Source organism: Pleurodeles waltl, chromosome 10 (assembly GCF_031143425.1).
Source record: "Pleurodeles waltl isolate 20211129_DDA chromosome 10, aPleWal1.hap1.20221129, whole genome shotgun sequence".
NCBI classification, from domain to species: domain Eukaryota; kingdom Metazoa; phylum Chordata; class Amphibia; order Caudata; family Salamandridae; genus Pleurodeles; species Pleurodeles waltl.
This window is the reverse complement of record NC_090449.1, coordinates 1018141436-1018161331: the sequence shown is the minus strand read 5'-3', so window position 1 is coordinate 1018161331 and position 19896 is coordinate 1018141436. Positions and strand designations below refer to the sequence as shown.

Here is a 19896-nt window from a genome sequence, read left to right as displayed (position 1 = left end):
TGTTAAGTGGTGGTGCTTGAGAAGAGGCTGATGGAGCAAACATTCAGGGGAGATGCTGCTCCTGAAGTTCTCTTTAGCTGTGGTACTTTGGTGCTGAAGCGGATTCTAATAGCCTTGTTCAGGGCATTCTGACTGCGGCTCAGGTCCATAACTATGGGCAGGGTTTTAAAAACTCTTATTGCTCACAGGTGCAGATAATAATGCGTAATTAGAATAATGGACAGCTTGGAGCTCCAGTGAAGGCAATGTGGTGTCAGAGAGTCTATAATGGCTTCCAGAGAGCTGGGAAGCCCTCTTTGGGGGGCAGCTATGCGCTTTACAAATCTAGAATAAAACTATGTAGACTTTGTGCTTTTACATTCCACTATTTGTGGGTTTGTTTCTTCCTGTTAAACTTAAAACATTCAATACTCAGTAAGTGAATGTTTTAGTAGCACTATAATCCCCTTCCCCTCATATAAAAATGGTCTCTAAGGGTCTTTGCCATTTATATAGGCCCTCGATATACTGCTCAGCAATAGCCAATAAAGTTGTATTAATTTCTAGAACCCTCAACAACATTCCTTCAAAAATGCATAAGACCAGTATCACAGCACAAAACATATCTTCTCAACTAAGTCACCTCTAATGTACAGAAGACCTAGGCAACAACAGGCGCCACACTGATATATTTTTATTTCTCTAGTCTTGTCTTATTGATTCCAAATGGTGGTCACAGCAGGGTGAACACACAGCACTGTTGTAACCAATTACATTTGTAATAAAATAATGCACTTGTATTACAAGACTATGGGCCTGATTCACAAATGATTCAAGAAAAGTCACTAGGTTGAGTCCTACGATTTGAATATATTTTTGATTTTCGAGGGAGTCACAGAGATCTCAAGGAAATCTAGGTAAGATAAAATGTAGACGACTACCTTCTCAGTAAACTTGCTCTTGCAGATTGACCACAACACGATCAATTTGTAGAAGTTTGATTTTGGGAAATGTGCATTACGGCGTTTCTTTTGTCTACATCAGCAAAATGTGTTATCCTGGTGATGAAATGCCTTCTCCTAACCCCTAAGAAATGTGATGCCGCTCAGTTAACATTTCCAACTCATTTGCACCAATCAACCTTTTTTTAGAGAAAATATATGTGTACAAATGGGGTGTAAAAACCTTGGGGAGATATCTGAACACACAAAGTTGTGATTGAGTTTTCCCTACCTTCCCAGAGGCTACACCCAAGATTGGTATTTTATAGGTACAGCGAAGCTGCCTGCTGAACCCCCAAATTACTCTGAAAAATCAAGTCATATTGGCAGTTTTTCAGTTTATCTGTGGACATACAGTTCTGCAGAACCATATTTGATCAATTACAACCTGATATTTCTGCCTGCTGATGATGCAGTTTTTTGTGCACCTAATTCAAACGTAAAGCGGCAAAATATGTTTTGATTCGGGTCCTTCTCAGATACACACGATACACTGGATATTCATGCTATTATTCGTATCAACGATAGCCTCAAAATATCGTAATTCATTATTTGTCCTATCTACTTAAGTAACAATTACGAATATGAATAAAACAGATTAAACTGAAAAGATTGGGGAAACATAATTAATCACGATTTTATGTATAAACCACAAGACAATTAGGTGAAGGGCTTGGAACACTTTCTCAAGATGGCACCTAACTACACCTGGGGAAAACCTGAGGTCAGGTGTCTCCAGGCTGACTTAACATCCCTATTGAAACAGGAAGGATCATGGGGGAATACTATCATGACTTAGGGAGTATTCCTCTGCAAAAGCCTGGGACCTCAGCCGAGTATCATGTCCAGCTCCTGGTCCTTCAAAAAGGGCTTCAAGATGGCATTGTTCCCTGTTAACACTGCACCTACCACCTTCTACTGAAAAGAAGGTCCAGACACCTGTTACATGTCTGCACTTATATGTCTAATCCAATGGCACTGGCAGCAAAATAAATTAGAGGGTCGCTAAAAACTACAACATACACACATAACTTGCACACCAATAAAAATAAAAAAACACTTACCTTACTCAATGTTATCAGCACGTTCTCGTTCTGCAGCACGTCCTCGGACCGCGAAGCCCACATCCAACACCCTCATCCAATCAAGACACTGTTTTCATGCTGCTTAACATGCTGTTAAGCAGCATGAAAAAAGTGTTTTGATTGGCTGGAGCAGGCCGGCTCCGCTCACCAAAAGGTACTGTATGCCTGTGCCTTCTCTCCAAGCCAGCTGACCAAGACAGCTGGGTTGGAGAAGTTTCAAATGAGCATGTCGGTTTGGCAGTAGCAAGGTAGCCGGCCAAACCATCATGCGCACTTCAAACAAAGGTACCACTCCTCACTGCTGACAGTCGTTGGCAGCTGTGCCGCACTGGCCCCACCCTGCCCTCCCACTTTGTTTGCTGGAAGCTAGCATCCAAAATAAAATGGTAATAAAATCGTTGCAGTGCAGGGGGCGACGCTCCTCCGCTCCCACTGAGGAACGGTCACTGGTCTAATCCCAAGTATATATTCACTTCTCTACATCACTTAAAATAAGTCAAACTTTACCATACTTACTGCTGATCTTGAGACTGTCCATGTTGTCCTCTAAATCAGAAGCTGTACTATTCAACATCACAGCTAGACATATCGCTTTCATTTTGCTTTTTGTTTTCCACCGAGTACAGAATTAAATGTCCCACTACATTCAAGTTAAGCTTTCATAGGTTAATTGGCTGTTTCCCCAAGTTAAGCTCGAGACTGGCCCACCTCATTTAAAGGAGGAACTGCAGGGTTTCGAAGGAGGGGCCTGAGTTGACTCCACCATTGGAAACGCTGGGCATGGCAGCTCATCCACTACAGGACCTCAAGGCCATAGTGACCATTGCCACACCCTATTTAGGGGGTGGCGATCCTCACTAAATTGCAAGGCATGGTGGTCCCAGGCAGGGAAATCAAACAGTGGGCCTGAAGCAGAGGGTGAAAACTTCTTGCATGCCACAGACATTGTTCTTTGACTTTTGAAAAACATACTGTGGGGCATATTTATACTTGCTTTGCGCCGTTTGAGCGTAATTTATTTTGAGGCTCAAACGGGGCAAACTTAACGCCATATTTATACTTTGATGGTAGACCCATCTAGCGTCAAAATATTGGGCTTAGTGACATTTCTAGGACGCGCCAACCCACCTTGCGTCAATGAGATGCAAGGTAGGTGTTCCCGTCCTAGAAATGACTCAAACCCCCTACCACCATATCTATACTCCGGCGCACGGAAGGAGTAAGCGAGCCCAGATAATTGCACTAAGCCTTCTTAGTGCCATTACCTAATGCCTGGGTCACACCAGGCATTAGGGTGGCTGTGGACCCATTTCCATGGTCAAACACAATGGAATGGGCTCACAGATGCTCACCCCAAGACCCAGGAACACCCCCACCCACACCAGAGGGACACCACATGATGGGTGACCCCATCCCAGGTAAGTTAAGGTAAGTTTTTATATTCATTATTAGGTATGCCATTGGGGGCCTCTGGCATGGGGTCCCCTGCCTCGCACTGCATTTAATGGCCTTGCATATTGGACACTAGTCCCTTGTACAGGCCATTAGGGTGGTGGGCATAACTCCTGCCTATACTTAGACAGGAGTCACATTTGTGTCTGCTTGTGTGTCAGAAAATGACGCTAGGCTGGTTAGCTGCATATACTTTGCCGGTAACTAGCCTAACGTCATTTCTGAGCCGGTAGCGCCATGTTCCCTAATGCCATCCCTGCCCGGCTAGCGTCTTTTTTCTAGACCCTAGCTATTCCTTAGTGCCATCTTGCGTCATTCCACAAATATGACGTTCAGATGGCTCTAAGGAATGACATTAGGCGGCGCTAATATTTTTGCCGCAAAACTGAGTTAGTGCTGTTTTGCGGCAAGAACCATAAATATAGCCCTATGTGTTTGGGAGTTTGCTTCTAAAAACAAAAACCTTTTCTGAGTGGGGCCAAAACAACAGGTGTTTTCTGTTCATTAAACCAATATGTCATCAGATCAACTGCTCCACAGGTGGTTCATCTGAAGGCTTAGAGATCCCCATACGTTTGCAGGGGATCTCCAAACTGGGTGGTTCCCTCACACCTGGTCCTCCAGGCTCTAAATGAGCCTATGTCTTCAGCACATACAGACAAACCTAAAACCAATAACTCTAATCTGTTTACCTAATGAAAGCATGTGCTGATTTTCTTCAGTGCTCACACAATGTTAAAATTGAAGAAATTGATGGAATGTAAAATGCATGGTTATTTTTTCACTGTGTTTTCATGCAACTGAAATAAACTACAATTGAAATTAAAAAACTGGCACTCCAAACTCAAGTGCAACATTTTTAATTTCGAAAATGCTAGCCCCCCCCCATGCTTAACTCTGTTATTTTCACCGTAGGGATATCCAGGAATAAGGGGGACCCCAGGAGACCGCGGTGAGAAGGGATTCCGTGGAGATCCAGTAAGCTCAAGAACATGCACTTTCTCTCTAGTCATATATTTTGCTGCCCTGTTATTTTTTTATGTGTTGCAGTGCCGTGGCATGCACTCTTGTGCCATGTCATGCTGTGTTTGCTTTCTTGAGAGATGTTATGCTATGTTTGCTTTCTTGAGAGATGCTATGTTTTGCCATTCCAGCTCATGGAATGCTATTCCGTACTTGCTTTCCTGTGGTATGTTTTGCTTGCCATGTGTATTTCTGTCTTATATTCGCATTTCTTTGGAATAGTTTGCTATTCTATGCTGTTCGATGCTACGTTCTGGCACACTTTGCTATACTATACAACCCTACAGTAACATTCCTGTTACATAATGCTATGCTATGCAATGCAATTTTTGCCCTGCTTTTCTGTGCTAGGCTGCGCAATACTGTGCTATGTGTCTGCATTGTTCTGGTAGCTTTATTGTGCTATGTAATGCTATGCTATACAAAGAGTATGACATGGTGTGGTATGTTTTTCAGGCCTGTGGCACTGAAAGTTAGATTTTCTAGCAATTATAAGAAATGGTTATGCTGTTTGAGGCCTCATTATGAGTTTGGCGGACAGTTTTGCCCATCCGCTGAACTTCTGACCAGGAGGTTGCCTTTGTGGCTACCTCCCCGCCAGACCCAGTATGAGTTTACCGCTAGGTCAACGGTTGGAAACCTTAGTTTCAGCCCACTGGCCTAGTGGGAAATGGCCTACAGCACTGCATCAGGCTCGTAATCAAGCCGCCAGCAATGGTGTAGGTTGCAGGGTGAACCAGCACCCTCGCAATGTTCACTGTCATTGAACATTGACATGGTGCATACTAGGGGGACTCCTGCACTGCCCATCCACTTGGCACCATGCACCCATTCTCCGCCAGCCCAAACCCAAGACCGCCGGGATCTCCCATCCTGGTAGTACTGGCAGTCCGACCATGGCACGACCGCCGTGGTCGTAATATGGTGCTTGGTCCGCCATATTAGCGGCGGTCCCACTGCCATCCGCGAACCTGGCGGTCCTGAGACCGCCAGGTTCGTAAAGAGGCCCTCTGTCTCCTAGGTGAACAAATTAGTTTTTCAAGCCTTTCGAAGTAATTTAACTTGGGAAGTATCTGGTTTTCACTATAACCTTATTTCCGTTAGGAAGCATCCTTCGCCTCATCCATTTAAACTTGGTGGTGACTTTTTTAGAATGTCAACATGACAGGACAAGAGGACTATGAGGGAAGTTTGCTGTTGGGTTACAGAGGTGTCCCCTAGGAGACAACCATATATCAGGAAAAGAAATTTGAATTAGGCCCTTTATCTGATTGGTAGATAGGAAAAAGCTTCTGAATGAGGAGGGGATGATGCTTCTGTGTGTATATTTCAGGTGCACCATAGACTTTTTGCGTGAGATTGAGATTGCCAGCATGCAAAGAGCTGGCACAGTCCTCAGTGCTCTTCACCCTGTGCCAGACACTCTGGCAGGAAGGTGAGATGTCATGGGTGCAGCACCCTCATCAGGTGATTTTTCTTCGCAAATTGGAATATCAGTGTCTGACATAAATATTGTGTCCTAAATACCATTTACACAAGAATGGAATTAATAATAGACCATGCAATATGTTTGTAAGCAGCATTAATTATGAAAAAATCCTTATGTGAACTAGGAGTAAGCCCTCAGGGCTCACCACCTTGTTATGTGTGACTCCTTCCAGTGCAGACTTCAAAGGGCAGGAGTATCCCTAATATCTCAAATATCTACAACTGCTGAGAACTGCCGAGCCGCCACATGCTGGCCTTTAAAAGATAAGCTTAATAGTGGAAGGAGACATGTAGGTCTCTGATCAGCCCCATGAGCCACAAGCAGGGTGGTCTGAAGAGAAGCAGGGAATGGGTACAACCATGTATAGTCAAGCAAGGAAACAGAAGTTTTACACTATTGGCAGCTGCTAATTATCCTCAAGTTCCTTGATCATACACTGAGGAACTTAAAGCCATATAATTGGCTTTGAGACCTTCAACTTCTTCATCGTAAATATGGTGTATGCGTAAAGAAATACAAACTTGAAATTGTGTGTGCCCAAAACCTGCATGGGCATTATTTTGTATGGGGTAGTCATGGACATATAAACAATATACCGATGACTTCACCCATTCCCAACTCCTACATGTTAGGTGAAGTGAAGGAACTTGCTTTATAGGAGAAAAACATAGGACAAAGGGACACCAAGATGGTCTAAATAATAATTCAACACAGTTGTGTACAGGTTAAGGCCTCGTTAATTAGCCCGGTTGGCACACCAGGGCCGCGTTGCATGTTAAGAATTCAGAAGGTTGACACCCACTCAGGTGTGAAAGTGAGAACCCTTTCCTGTGTTTACCAGAAGCAGCGCCGCGACTGCATATAGTGCAAAGTCATAAGGCCGGGGGGACAGGGACACCAGTAGTGTCAGAGCTGAGTGACCTGCTACACTGCTTAAGAGTGCAGTGGTGATATCACTTGAGCCCAGCAATGAATTTGATGTGATGATACAAATTTTACAACAAGTGACTTATGAAGAAGACTATGGGAGACCCTTCATGAAAATTGAATCCCCAAATATTTTATGAGTGATAATCACATGAAGAGCCTACAAAATAGGAGATTCCCCTTGAAGAGTGATTCTGCATTGACTGTTTTGAACAGATGCCAGCATATTCTGGCAGTTTTCCTATTGAGATGCCAGTTGCCATTTTCTTCAAAGCTCATACAAGGTTACTGCTGAAGAAATTGATGCAATTTGCTGTGCATGGTTATTTTTCTTCATTCACAACTGAGATACATTGGAATTGATATTAAATACCTAATATTTGACTGCACGGGGGCCAGGAGGAGATCAGGGGTGATGGATGGAGTGTTCATTAAATGGACATTCTGGTGTTGGGTGGCTGTATTGTACACCCATATACAATCAGAAATCTTTGTGCTTCAGGATCTTTTTTCCTGGTTATTTCAGAAGCTTAGAGTAAGTTTAGAAATCCCCTGTTGACTCAGGGTAGCAGAAGGAAAGGTTTTCTGGTAGGAACAACAAGAGCACATTTTCAGAGAATATTACAATAAATTTGAAGTGAATGCCTAGGCTGCCACCTAGAACTGTGATGTTTGATTGAATGTTGAGGTTAAGAAGGGAAATGCACTAGTACTAGTGGTTGTAAAGCATGTTTCAACACTAAATAGGTTGTCCAGATTCATGTGTTAGATTTTACCAGAGATAAATGGGGCAGTTAAGTTGGCTAAAGGAAGATGTGGCTCCATATATCTTCGTTCATGAAGAGATAAAAGGTTGCATTTATATTAATAAACATTTGAGCTTCCTGTGCAGATAAGATATGGTGGTTGATTGGTACAGTGAGTTGTGAAAGTTGGGTGTAACAGGAGTGATGTGGCATATCTGTGAGATATAATGCTGTGTATCTTGATGGAAGAAAGTTTGTGTTACTTCAGCTTCCTACAGTACGTGATTGATCATTGATTTCTGTTGATCTTAAACATGTCGGTGGTGTATGTGCTTGTGGCAACGGGGCTACTACAGACACACAAAAGACTAAACATATTTTCATATAAAAGTTATAAACATTTTCTATTTCCCTCAAGGGTGAATCGGGAGCTGATAAAGTTGAAGGTGGTCCTCGTGGGGAAAAAGGCGACGAAGGAGAGAAGGTGAGTCCTCAAAAATGTCCCCTGTGATGTCATTTGGTCCGCTGAAAGCTATATGAGATTTGTATCAAGTGCCAACCTAGAATGAATGAAAGAGTTTTCTAAGGCTTTACACTTACGAAACAACATGATCGGACAAGGCAAGTGAAGCTTTGGTGATGGATTTTTCCAAAATGTTTTCTTAGAGCTCAGTAGAACAAGGAGAATGATTTGTCTGCAAAGTTGTAAGGATGATGACATTGTGAGGTTGATGTACATCAGTAAGCGGGGGTAGTTTGGAAAAAATGTGATTATTTGTAGGTGATCTCTGAAATTGTTGATGATTTGTGTATGGGGCAGTGATCACAATAAAGGGAGCTCTTCACTAGGGCAACTTACATTGTGTGTAATTTACACATGTAAGTCGACTCTTACACATTTGAGTAACTTTACTTCTCTTGGATATTTACAAAATCTGAGTGTAAAGTTAGTCAAAAGTGTAGACTTACAAATCTCAACCACCTTAAAAAGGGAAATAGAAGCTGGACCTAAATTTATAAGTGTATATTACTAATGGCAAAAAACTGTATTAGGTACAACAAGGCTCATGGCTAACCACAGATAACACAAAACCCTCCCATAGAAAATCATGGTGGTAAGAACTTAAAATCAAACCCCATAACAAATAATGTTAAATTAAATCAAATCTTTCAAAATTTTTAGAAAATATAAATAAAAATTGAGTGTTGAAAAATATAGAATTGAAACATATTTATTATTGAATTATAACAGATTTTATTAGTCTCTTTTTAGTTTAAAACCTAATGTATCATTACACTTTAATAAAGCAAAATCAGTTACTTTAAAATAATTATATTCATGACTTTTAATAACTGTTAATGCATATTTAAAATGATTAAATAATGTATTCAAACTTAAGGTACTAGTGCTTTAGCAATTTTCCTCTTTTGTTCTACATTTAAAATAAATACATAACATTAATTTACTATAGCAGTAAACATCAACATATGTTTAACTAACGTTTTCCAACTTTACAGGGAGTGCAGAATTATTAGGCAAGTTGTATTTTTGAGGATTAATTTTATTATTGAACAACAACCATGTTCTCAATGAACCCAAAAAACTCATTAATATCAAAGCTGAATATTTTTGGAAGTAGTTTTTAGTTTGTTTTTAGTTTTAGCTATATTAGGGGGATATCTGTGTGTGCAGGTGACTATTACTGTGCATAATTATTAGGCAACTTAACAAAAAAAATATATATACCCATTTCAATTATTTATTATTACCAGTGAAACCAATATAACATCTCAACATTCACAAATATACATTTCTGACATTCAAAAACAAAACAAAAACAAATCAGTGACCAATATAGCCACCTTTCTTTGCAAGGACACTCAAAAGCCTGCCATCCATGGATTCTGTCAGTGTTTTGATCTGTTCACCATCAACATTGCGTGCAGCAGCAACCACAGCCTCGCAGACACTGTTCAGAGAGGTGTACTGTTTTCCCTCCTTGTAAATCTCACATTTGATGATGGACCACAGGTTCTCAATGGGGTTCAGATCAGGTGAACAAGGAGGCCATGTCATTAGATTTCCTTCTTTTATACCCTTTCTTGCCAGCCACGCTGTGGAGTACTTGGACGCGTGTGATGGAGCATTGTCCTGCATGAAAATCATGTTTTTCTTGAAGGATGCAGACTTCTTCCTGTACCACTGCTTGAAGAAGGTGTCTTCCAGGAACTGGCAGTAGGACTGGGAGTTGAGCTTGACTCCATCCTCAACCCGAAAAGGCCCCACAAGCTCATCTTTGATGATACCAGCCCAAACCAGTACTCCACCTCCACCTTGCTGGCGTCTGAGTCGGACTGGAGCTCTCTGCCCTTTACCAATCCAGCCACGGGCCCATCCATCTGGCCCATCAAGACTCACTCTCATTTCATCAGTCCATAAAACTTTAGGAAAATCAGTCTTGCGATATTTATTGGCCCAGTCTTGACGTTTCAGCTTGTGTGTCTTGTTCAGTGGTGGTCGTCTTTCAGCCTTTCTTACCTTGGCCATGTCTCTGAGTATTGCACACCTTGTGCTTTTGGGCACTCCAGTGATGTTGCAGCTCTGAAATATGGCCAAACTGGTGGCAAGTGGCATCGTGGCAGCTGCACGCTTGACTTTTCTCAGTTCATGGGCAGTTATTTTGCGCCTTGGTTTTTCCACACGCTTCTTGCGACCCTGTTGACTATTTTGAATGAAACGCTTGATTGTTCGATGATCACGCTTCAGAAGCTTTGCAATTTTAAGAGTGCTGCATCCCTCTGCAAGATATATCACTATTTTTGACTTTTCTGAGCCTGTCAAGTCCTTCTTTTGACCCATTTTGCCAAAGGAAAGGAAGTTGCCTAATAATTATGCACACCTGATATAGGGTGTTGATGTCATTAGACCACACCCCTTCTCATTACAGAGATGCACATCACCTAATATGCTTAATTGGTAGTAGGCTTTCGAGCCTATACAGCTTGGAGTAAGACAACATGCATAAAGAGGATGATGTGGTCAAAATACTCATTTGCCTAATAATTCTGCACTCCCTGTAATATGCTTTCTTACTTTTTCTTATACTTTCCCATAAGGAGATCTCCTGGTGAAGGTCTTGCAGTGCCTGATATATATTGTGGGTCGCCATCACCTCCTCATTTAAAATAACCTTAAATAGATAACCAATTTTCAGCTAATTCAAGCTATTGTGATGGCAAACTATCTTGAATTATATATTAACCTTTCAAAAATAAGGCAGAAAAAGAGCCAAAAGTGCAAGCTACCCAGCATCCACAGCCAAATAGTGAAAAAAGAATGTGAACAAGCATTGATACAGTCATTTCTTTTTGAGCTTGAGACTAGATTTTTGTAGTCTTGTAATGCTGTTTTACCAGGAATTCAGTGTCTAACCAATTTGTTGCCTCCCTTTATTTAAAATAGGTGCTAAGAGTAATTTTGTGAGTGTTTAATGGTCAATTTGTATTGCTAAAATAAGACACATGCACATGGCACTTGAAATTGTAGCTTTAATTACCAGATATTTGTAAATAATAATACACCCACCTTAGCAACTGGCTCTGCAGCAGTCACTGCTCTGAGGATTTTCACAGTTCTGTTAATTAAGTTCTGATAATTATCTAGTCTCTCTTGTGCCTCCTCTGTTGTTTCTATGCGTACGTATGCTAAATTGTGACTTTACACTCTGGGGAGTAGTAGAAATGGCAGATGGCGGAAGATGGAAGGTAGGGAGCACAGTATAGTGCAAGAGGGCAAGTAGAGACAATGGGGGTAGAGACAGAGACAAAGTAAAGATACAAGTGAGGTAGAAAGAGAAAGACGTAGGATGAGACATAAAGGTAGAAAGGCAAGCATGGTTTTATATTGAGGTAGTAAGAAAAAGAAAGCTAGAGAGAGGGAGAATTAAAATGAAATAAAAGAGAGTGGTGGCGTGAACAATAGGGAGTATTTCCATTGTATACCAGTAAAGAAGAAAGAGAGGTGTGTTAGAGAGAGGTAAAAGTAGAGAGAGGTAGATATAAATAGGTATAGAGCTGAGGCAGTAAAAACCTATACAAAGATGCACCGTAGAGAGAGTGGGGATGTAGACAGTGCAAAATTAGTAATCGTGTACAAGTACGGGCCATGGAAAGATGCAGAGCAAATGGTAGATAGATTGGTGAAGATTAGAAATAGAAGATATGAAGAGAGAAAAGAGGTGAAGCAGAGTGAACAAAGTGAGGTAGAGAAAAAGAGGTGACGGTGACACAGAGGTAGAGAAACAAAGAGAGGGCGAGAAAGAGAATTGTGAAGTAAACATAGAGAGAGATGAGGTAGAAGGATGTACAAAGAATGGGAAGCTGGGAGTGAGAGGTTGGATAAAAAGGGTGAGTTGAAATCGAGAAGATGGTGGAGAGATATATGAAGGAAAAGGTAATGACATAGAAAAGAGATACATGTAAAGATGTACAAACAATGGAGAAAGGCAATGAGAGAGGTGGGGTAGAGGAAGGAGAGAAAGGGAGAGCAAGAGGGGAGGTGGAGAGATGAGCTAGTGAACACATTATGAAATAAATATAGAGGTTAGGCAGCGAGAGAGGTAAGTTAGAGAGAGAAATAAATTAGAAACTTGAGGTAGTAGTATGGAAGGGAGAAGGTAGAGAAAGGGGTAGAGAGGTGAGGTCAACAGATGGAGAGGTGAGGTAAGTAGAGATATGAGTGACAGAGAGATGAAGGAGAAGGAGAGACATGAAGCAATGAGATGAAAGGATAACAGTGGAATTCAGAGAGAGGCATGATGTGGACAAAGAATTGAGGTTGTGTCAGAGACGTACAAAGAGGTGGGATAGAGAGCTGCATTGAGAAAAAGGTGATGTAGAAATAGATGGATAGACAGACTAGAGACAGAGAGCTATAGTAAGAACAGAGAAAGGTAATGAAAGGGAAGGACAAAGGTGAAGAGAGGGAAGTGAGGTAGAACATGTGAAGTGAATTAAGGAGAAAGGGCGAGGAAGCAGGAATTCCTTTTCTCTCAAATTAGACGTGCTAAGACTGGGAAGGCCAGCCCTGTCCAGCTCTAAAAGCAAATCTGTTTTTTATGCACAACATAATACTTTTACCGGGTGGTGGTGGGGCTAGAGGGAAGGACCCTGGGAAATTGCCACCTGTACATGTCTTAAAATGGCTCTAATCAAAGGTAAGCCACAATTTGCCTTTTTGTACTCCTGCTCTACCATTTTCCAAAGATACATATTTGAAACAGGTCAAGAAAGGAATAGTTGGAGGACACCCACAACACTCTTTGCCAAGGGTGCAATCATTGTGGCCTGCCCTGAAGATTCCAGGCTGTAAACATGTATGTTTTATTGGTTTTAGGCTAAATATTGTGCAATTGACTAGGACGACCTGTTCAACCAACCAGGATCTTGGTTCAATGGCTGCACAACCATGTTCTACCTAGAGTGTTATGAAGTCCCAAAAAAAATATAACAGAGATCTATTATCTTAAAAGACAATCCAATATCAGAGATCTCTCACTGAGTATAAATTTGTGTCTGATGCTACTGAGCATTTCAAGGAACCAATGGTAGTTGTAAATTTGGATGTGGAATTTTCAACAAGGAGGAAAAAACAAAATCAGAGAGTTGTGTGCACCTATAGGTCAGCCTTACTTTGTGACTTTGTCTAATTTTAACCTTTTTATACCAAATGTATGTACTGAAAGGACTGTTCCATCGGATATCAGACCTTCTGGAGCCCTAATTCATTATAGCCTTGAGGTTTGTCTCAAAGATAAGAATCCTTTTCTGGGACAAAGCCGTGGGTTATATCCAGGCATGGCTGCTATTGGTTTGGCCATAAAGGAAGCTTACGGCTCGGTCAATTTCCTGAAGGTTGCTTAGAACTTTTTCATTACGTTTCTATTCCCAATAATTTTTAATGTAGAACACTTTCCTATGGATTTTCATTGACAGTATTTTTCCTTGTCCCATAACCTTTGAAATTCTTACGTATTGGTTGTCATTACTGCAGGATACACTTTTATCTATTTAGTTAAACTTAGTAGAAGCATGCACATTTATTATTTCTCAGCTTTGTATGTATGTATGTTGTATTGCTATAGTGCATGCCTAGACACAAGGCAGCGGAGTGCTATATAATCAGTGAATTATAGACAGGCGCGGCTCCTCCTCAGTAACTGGTAGCAGTCCCCTCTCTGGTCTAGGGTTAGGGAGTCAGAGAGAATGACACCCTCCACTGACCTATCACCTTCCTTAGCAGAGAGGAGGTCGGGGAGAGGTTCACTCTCTTCCTCCCCACCCTCATCTGTCACCAGTGGCATGTTGACCTCCGTCCTCTCAAAGTGAGGCTTCAGTCGGTTGACATGGAGCACCCTTAGGGGGTTCCTAGGGGATTGAAGGTCCACTGTGGAAGTCCACTCCTTCACTTCAAATGGGCCAGACCAGCGGTCCTGGAGAGCTCTATGCTCTACTGGCTCAATTACCCACACTTTGGCCCTCAGTAAGAACATGGCGGTTCGGCCCGGCATGCTGGCAGTGGTGGCTGAAGCCGCCAGCCGGCATGGAGGCCAAACCGCCATATTATGCACATGGTGACGGCCGCCAGCGGCAGCCGTCACCCACCGCCAGGCTCCCGCCGTAAAGCAGCCTGGCAGCCGGTTGAAACAATATCCGCCAGGGTAGCTGCACTACCCTGCGGATAATGTGTAATTTCCCACCAGCCTTTTCCTGGTGGGATATCCCGCCAGGAAAGGCTGGCGGAGGGGGTGCCCCGGTGCACCCCTGGGGGCCCCTGCACTGCCCATCCACTTTGCATGGACAGTGCAGGGGCCCTGGTGCAAAGCCCCGTCACGCAGGTCACTGCCCGATTTTTGGGCAGTGATCTGTGCGGCGGGTGCAACTGCACCTGCCGCACAGAGGCATTGACGGCGGCTCCATGAGGAGCCGCCGTCAATGTCCCGGCCAAGCCTTTCTGTGGGCCGGTGTGTGGAAACAATGTTTCCTCCTGCCGGCCAACAGAACAGTTCATTATCTGGCCGGCGGGGTTCCGGGGTCGCTGGCAGTCAGTGTTTAGACCGCCAGCATGAACACAGCGGTTGCTACCGCCGTGTTCATAATGACCCCCTATGTCTCCAGGTTGAAACTCCACCAAGGTGGCCTGCTGGTCATACCAGCATTTCATTACCTCTTGACTGGCCTCAAGGTTACTTTTGGCTGTTTTACAGAAGCAGTGCATCTGGTTGTGGAGGGCCAGCATGTAGCTGACCACATCCTGAGGGGGTGCCTTGGGAGCTTTCTCCCACCCCTCCTTGACAATGCTTAAGGGTCCCCTGACAGGGTACCTATAGAGAAGCTCAAAGGGACTGAACCCCACTCCCTTCTGGGGTACGTCTCTGTAAGCAAAGAGAAGGCATGGTAAGAGGACATCCCACTTACGCCTCAGGGAGGCCTGTGATCATGCCTTTCAAGGTCTAGTTGAATCTCTCCACAAGACCATTAGATTAGGGGTGATAAGGTGTGGTGAACTTGTAGGTTACACCACACGCATACCACATGGACTTCATGTATGCAGACTAGTGCCTCTGTCAGACACAATCTCCTTTGGGAATCGCACACAGTAAAATATCTTCATTAGAGTTCTGGTCACCACTGCTGCAGTTACGGTCCTCAGAGAGATTGCCTCTGGGTAACGGGTGGCATGGTCCACCAAAACCAGGATAAACCTGTTGCCTAGGGCAGTTTTGGGGCCCAATGGCCCAACAATGTCGATTCCCACCCTTTCAAAGGGGGTGCCAACAACAGGGAGTGGGATCAGGGGGGCTCTTGGCTTTGTCCCTGTTTTCCCATTGGCCTGGCAGGTAGGACAGGACCTACAGAAAGCATCTGAGTTTGTCCTCATCCGGGGCCAATAGGAGTGGGTGACAAGCCTGGCAAAGGTCTTGTCTTGCCCCAAATGTCCTGCCAGGGAAATGTTGTGAGCCAGCCCCAGTAGGAAGGCCGGGTAACACTAGGGGACCACCAGCTCACGCGCTGCCCCAATGGCCAGAACCTTAGGCTCACTGTAAAGGAGATCATTCTCCCACTATATATGGTGATCGCCAAAGGCTTCACCTGCTGCCTGGGCTGAGGCATATTGCCTCAAGCTCTCAAGAGTGAGACACTCTTTCTGCGCCTTGCAGAATTCCTCCCTGGTGGGCCCACCCTCAACTTGCCAGCCAGCAAGCTCAGGTAGGTCACCTAGGGCGGCAATGTCTTCCCCAGTTGGCTCGGGGGCCTCCTCCTCGGGAACCCCATCAACCACCGCGGGAACTTCTGGGACCGTTTCCCACGCTCCTTGCCCCTCTTCTTGGCAGCTGTCTGGGCCATTGTTCCAGGCTCCAGACGCCCTTGACTTCCCTCCCAGGCAGCCATAGACAGTGTGGTCATGCAGACCCATTCAGGCAATCCCAGCATCTCCAAGTGAGACCTTAGCTCTACTTCCTTCTAGGTAGTGTGCTCAAGGTCGTTGCCTAACACACAGTCTACAGGCATGGCGGGACTCACAGCTACTTTCAGAGTACCAGAGAACCCCCCTCCACTCGAAGGAAACCAGAGCTACCAGTAGGTGACTCTCACGATTGTCGGCGACTATGACTGGAATGTATTTTGGAGGACCTGCTCTGCTGACACCTGCTGACCCCTGACAGTGGTCATGCTGGCTCCTGTGTCACGCAGAGCCTCCACCCTTTGCCCATTGATGGTGACCCACTGCCTATACTTGGAAGTATTGGCAGGCATGTGGGCTTTTGGCACCATCTCTGCATCCCCCGGGAACACTAGGGTTACCTCTATCTGCTGTTTGGTGCTGTCCCTGAACCTCTGATGGTATTTCTCATGGGTCAGCCCAAACATGGCAAGCAAAATGGCTTTCATGTGTGAGTATGTGTTTTGATCCTTTGGGTCCAATGTGAGGAGTGTGTCCCTCCCAATTGCTAGCACATACACCAACATAGCTGTACCCCATTGCTCTTCAGGAACCCCATGAGCCCTTAGTGCAACTTCATAAGCAGCTAGCCATTTATCAGTGCCATCTCCCACCACAAAACTGGGCACCTCATTTTTGGGTAGATGAACCTTCTTTTCTCCAGCAGGTCCTGCATGTATGCTGCCACCATTACTGCTGGACTCAGACTGTTTCGCCTTAAGATCCAGCTCCTTGATACTCAGTTCATGAACCAACAAAAGTTTATTTTCAACCAAGGCTCTCTCAGCTGCAGCCTCAGCTCTCCTCTGCCACTCTTTGAGCTTTCCTTTCCTCTGCCTCCAGGTTTAACTTTGCCATTTGCAATTGGAATTCTCTCTCCTCCTTCCTTTCCTCTGTGGTCAGGCCATGGCTAGAGACACTGCTCCCTGGTGTGGCAGGGGGCACAATTACAGTGGTAATTTCCCCCACTATTGGCAAGAAATCCTCTGAGGGGCCATCCTATGGACCCTGTATGTCAACATCCTCCTCTGAATGGGGTTCTGCCCAGGCCCTCAGCGCTTTTTGAAATTCCTCCTTTCTGGAGGCACCCTGAGTGGGTACTCCCATCTCCTTGCAGAACCCCTTCAGCTGTTTGACAGTTTATGTCTCCAGCTTGGCTAGGTCAAAATCTTCAGCTCCTGCTTGACACCCAGCCAGAGACATGTTGAGTGAGGATTTAGTTAAAACTCAGGCAGGAAAACGAACTTGCAGAAAAATGAAAAAATCAAGTTGACCTTCAACTGTGGGTAGGTAGTGAACACTTAGCTATTTTATGTCACTGCGCAAATACTAGCCCTATCCTCACCTCTGATCACCAATGTTAGAAAGGGGGTCTTTGGTTGGCAGTCAGGTTACCCCCTGTACAAGCAAGGACCCTCACTCTAGTCAGGGTAAGTCACACACAATCCAAATTATCCTGTGCCCACCCTCTGGTAGCTTGGCACTGAGCAGTCAGGCTTAACTTAGAAGGCAATGTGTAAAGTATTTGTGCAGTAAATCATTCAATAACACCATATAGCACCAGAAAAATACACCACACAGTGTTTAGAAAAATATATAATATTTATCTGGTAAGATGTAGGTCAAAACGATTAAAATGCAATAAGTTGAGTTATCACTGTAAAAGTGATATAAAGTGTCTTACGTCTTTGAAAAACAAATAAATGTCTCTTAAAAACAATAAAGGTCTCTTGCAAGCACGAAGTACCTGGTTTGCATTCAAAATCTGTGCAAGGGACCGCAGAGGAGGCGATGCGTGGAAAACAGGGAGGTGTGCGTCGGATTTTCCTCTTCGGGTTGCGGGGTTTTTGCACACCCCGGGGTCTATGTGTGGATTCAGGGGCTTGCGGAGCGAAATCACAGGCACTGCGTTGATTCAGTGGACGTTGCATGGAAATTTCTCCCGCACAGCAGGCGCTGCGTCAATTCCTCTCTGGAAGTCGGGCTGCGTCGTTCCGGCTCGGCTGTGCGTCGATCCTGTGGGCAGTGCGTCGAATTTCCGGTCGCTATGCTATGCTATTAATTTTTCACCGCATGCAGGCTGCGTGTAGTTTTTGGCAGGTGGTGCGTCAAATTTTCACCACACGGGAGTCCAGTTGTAGGAGTGAAGTCTTTTTGGTCCTGAGACTTCAGGGAACAGGGGGCAAGCTCTATCCAAGCTCTTGGAGAGCACTCCTTCAGCACAGCAAGAGAGCAGCAAGGCAGCAGGGCAACAGCAAGGCAGCAGTCCTTCTCAGAAAGCAGTCAGGTGAGTCCTTTGGGCAGCCAGGCAGTTCTTCTTGGCAGGTTGCAGGTTCTGGTGCAGAGTTTCTTTCCCAGGTAGTGTCTGAGTTGGTAGGGGCAGAGGCCCTGTTAAAATACCCAAATGTGCCTTTGAAGTGGGGGAGACTTCAGAGAGTGGCTTAGAAGTGCACAAGGCCCCCTTTCAGTTCAATCCTGTCTGCCAGGGTCCCAGTAGAGGATGTGGCAGTCCTTTGTGTGAGGGCAGGTTACTGTTCTTTGACATGCAAGTGTCAGGCCCTCCACCCTCCCAGCCTAGGAAGACCCATTCAAAATTCAGATGTATGCAAGTGAGGCTGAGTATCCTGTGTTGGGGTGTGAATGAGTGAATGCACAAGGGAGTTGTCAACTAAACCCAGCCAGATGTGGATTGTAAGGCACAGAAGGATTTAAGTGCAGAGAAATGCTCACTTTCTAAAAGTGACATTTCTAAAATAGTAATATTAAATCCAACTTCACCAGTCAGCAGGATTTTGTATCACCATTCTGGCCATACTAAATATGACCTTCCTACTCCTTTCAGATCGGCAGCTACCACTCAAACAATGAATGAGGGCAGCCCCGATGTTAGCCTATGAAGGGAGCAGGCATCACAGCAGTGTAAAAACGAATTTAGGAGTTTTACACTACAAGGACATGTAAACTACACAGTTACCAGGTACATGTCCTGCCTTTTGTCTACACAGCACCCTGACCTATGGGTTACCTATGGCATTCCTTAGGGGTGACTTCTATGTAGAAAAAGGGGAGTTTAAGTCCTTGCAAGTACTTTTAAATGCCAAGTCAAAGTGGCAGTGAAACTGCACCCACAGGCCTTGCAATGGCAGGCCTGAGACATGGTTAAGGGGTTACTTATGTCGGTGGCACAATCAGTGCTGCAGGCCCACTAGTAGCATTTAATCTACAGGCCGTGGCACATGAAGTGCACTTTACTGGGGACTTACAAGTAGATTAAATAAGCCAATTGGGTGTGAACCAATGTTACCATGTTTGAAAGGAGGGAGCATATTCACTTTAGCAATGGGTAGCAGTGGTAAAATGCACAGAGTCCTAAAACCAGCAAAAACAGTGTCCAAAAAGTGGCAGGAGGCAGGCAGAAAGTTAGGGGTGGCCACCCTAAGGCTGTCAGGTCTAACAGCAGGTCATCTTCATCTGTGGACCAGAGAGCATCATCTACGATCAGTAATGTAGTATTCTCCATGATGCAGCGTGATCTGAAGCCAGACTGATAGTCATGAAGGAAATTGTTAGCATAAATTGGATTTTGAAATTGAACATAAACTGATTTTTCAGTGATATTGCTAATGAATAGTAGGTGAGTGATGGGCCGGTGGTGGGCAATATCCCCAGCATTTAGTGTAGGTCGCTTTAC

At 44.3% G+C, this 19896-nt stretch overlaps 1 protein-coding gene across 1 annotated transcript in view; it reads left to right on the top strand.

Annotated features, from left to right (window-relative positions):
• The window catches only part of COL6A6 (collagen type VI alpha 6 chain), a 446491-nt gene that overhangs the window by 345490 nt on the left and 81105 nt on the right, over positions 1-19896 (top strand). The window contains exons 21-22 of the mRNA XM_069212366.1: positions 4433-4495; positions 8121-8186. Of these exons, the coding sequence (XP_069068467.1) occupies positions 4433-4495; positions 8121-8186 (129 nt within the window). The remainder of the gene's footprint in view (positions 1-4432; positions 4496-8120; positions 8187-19896) is intronic.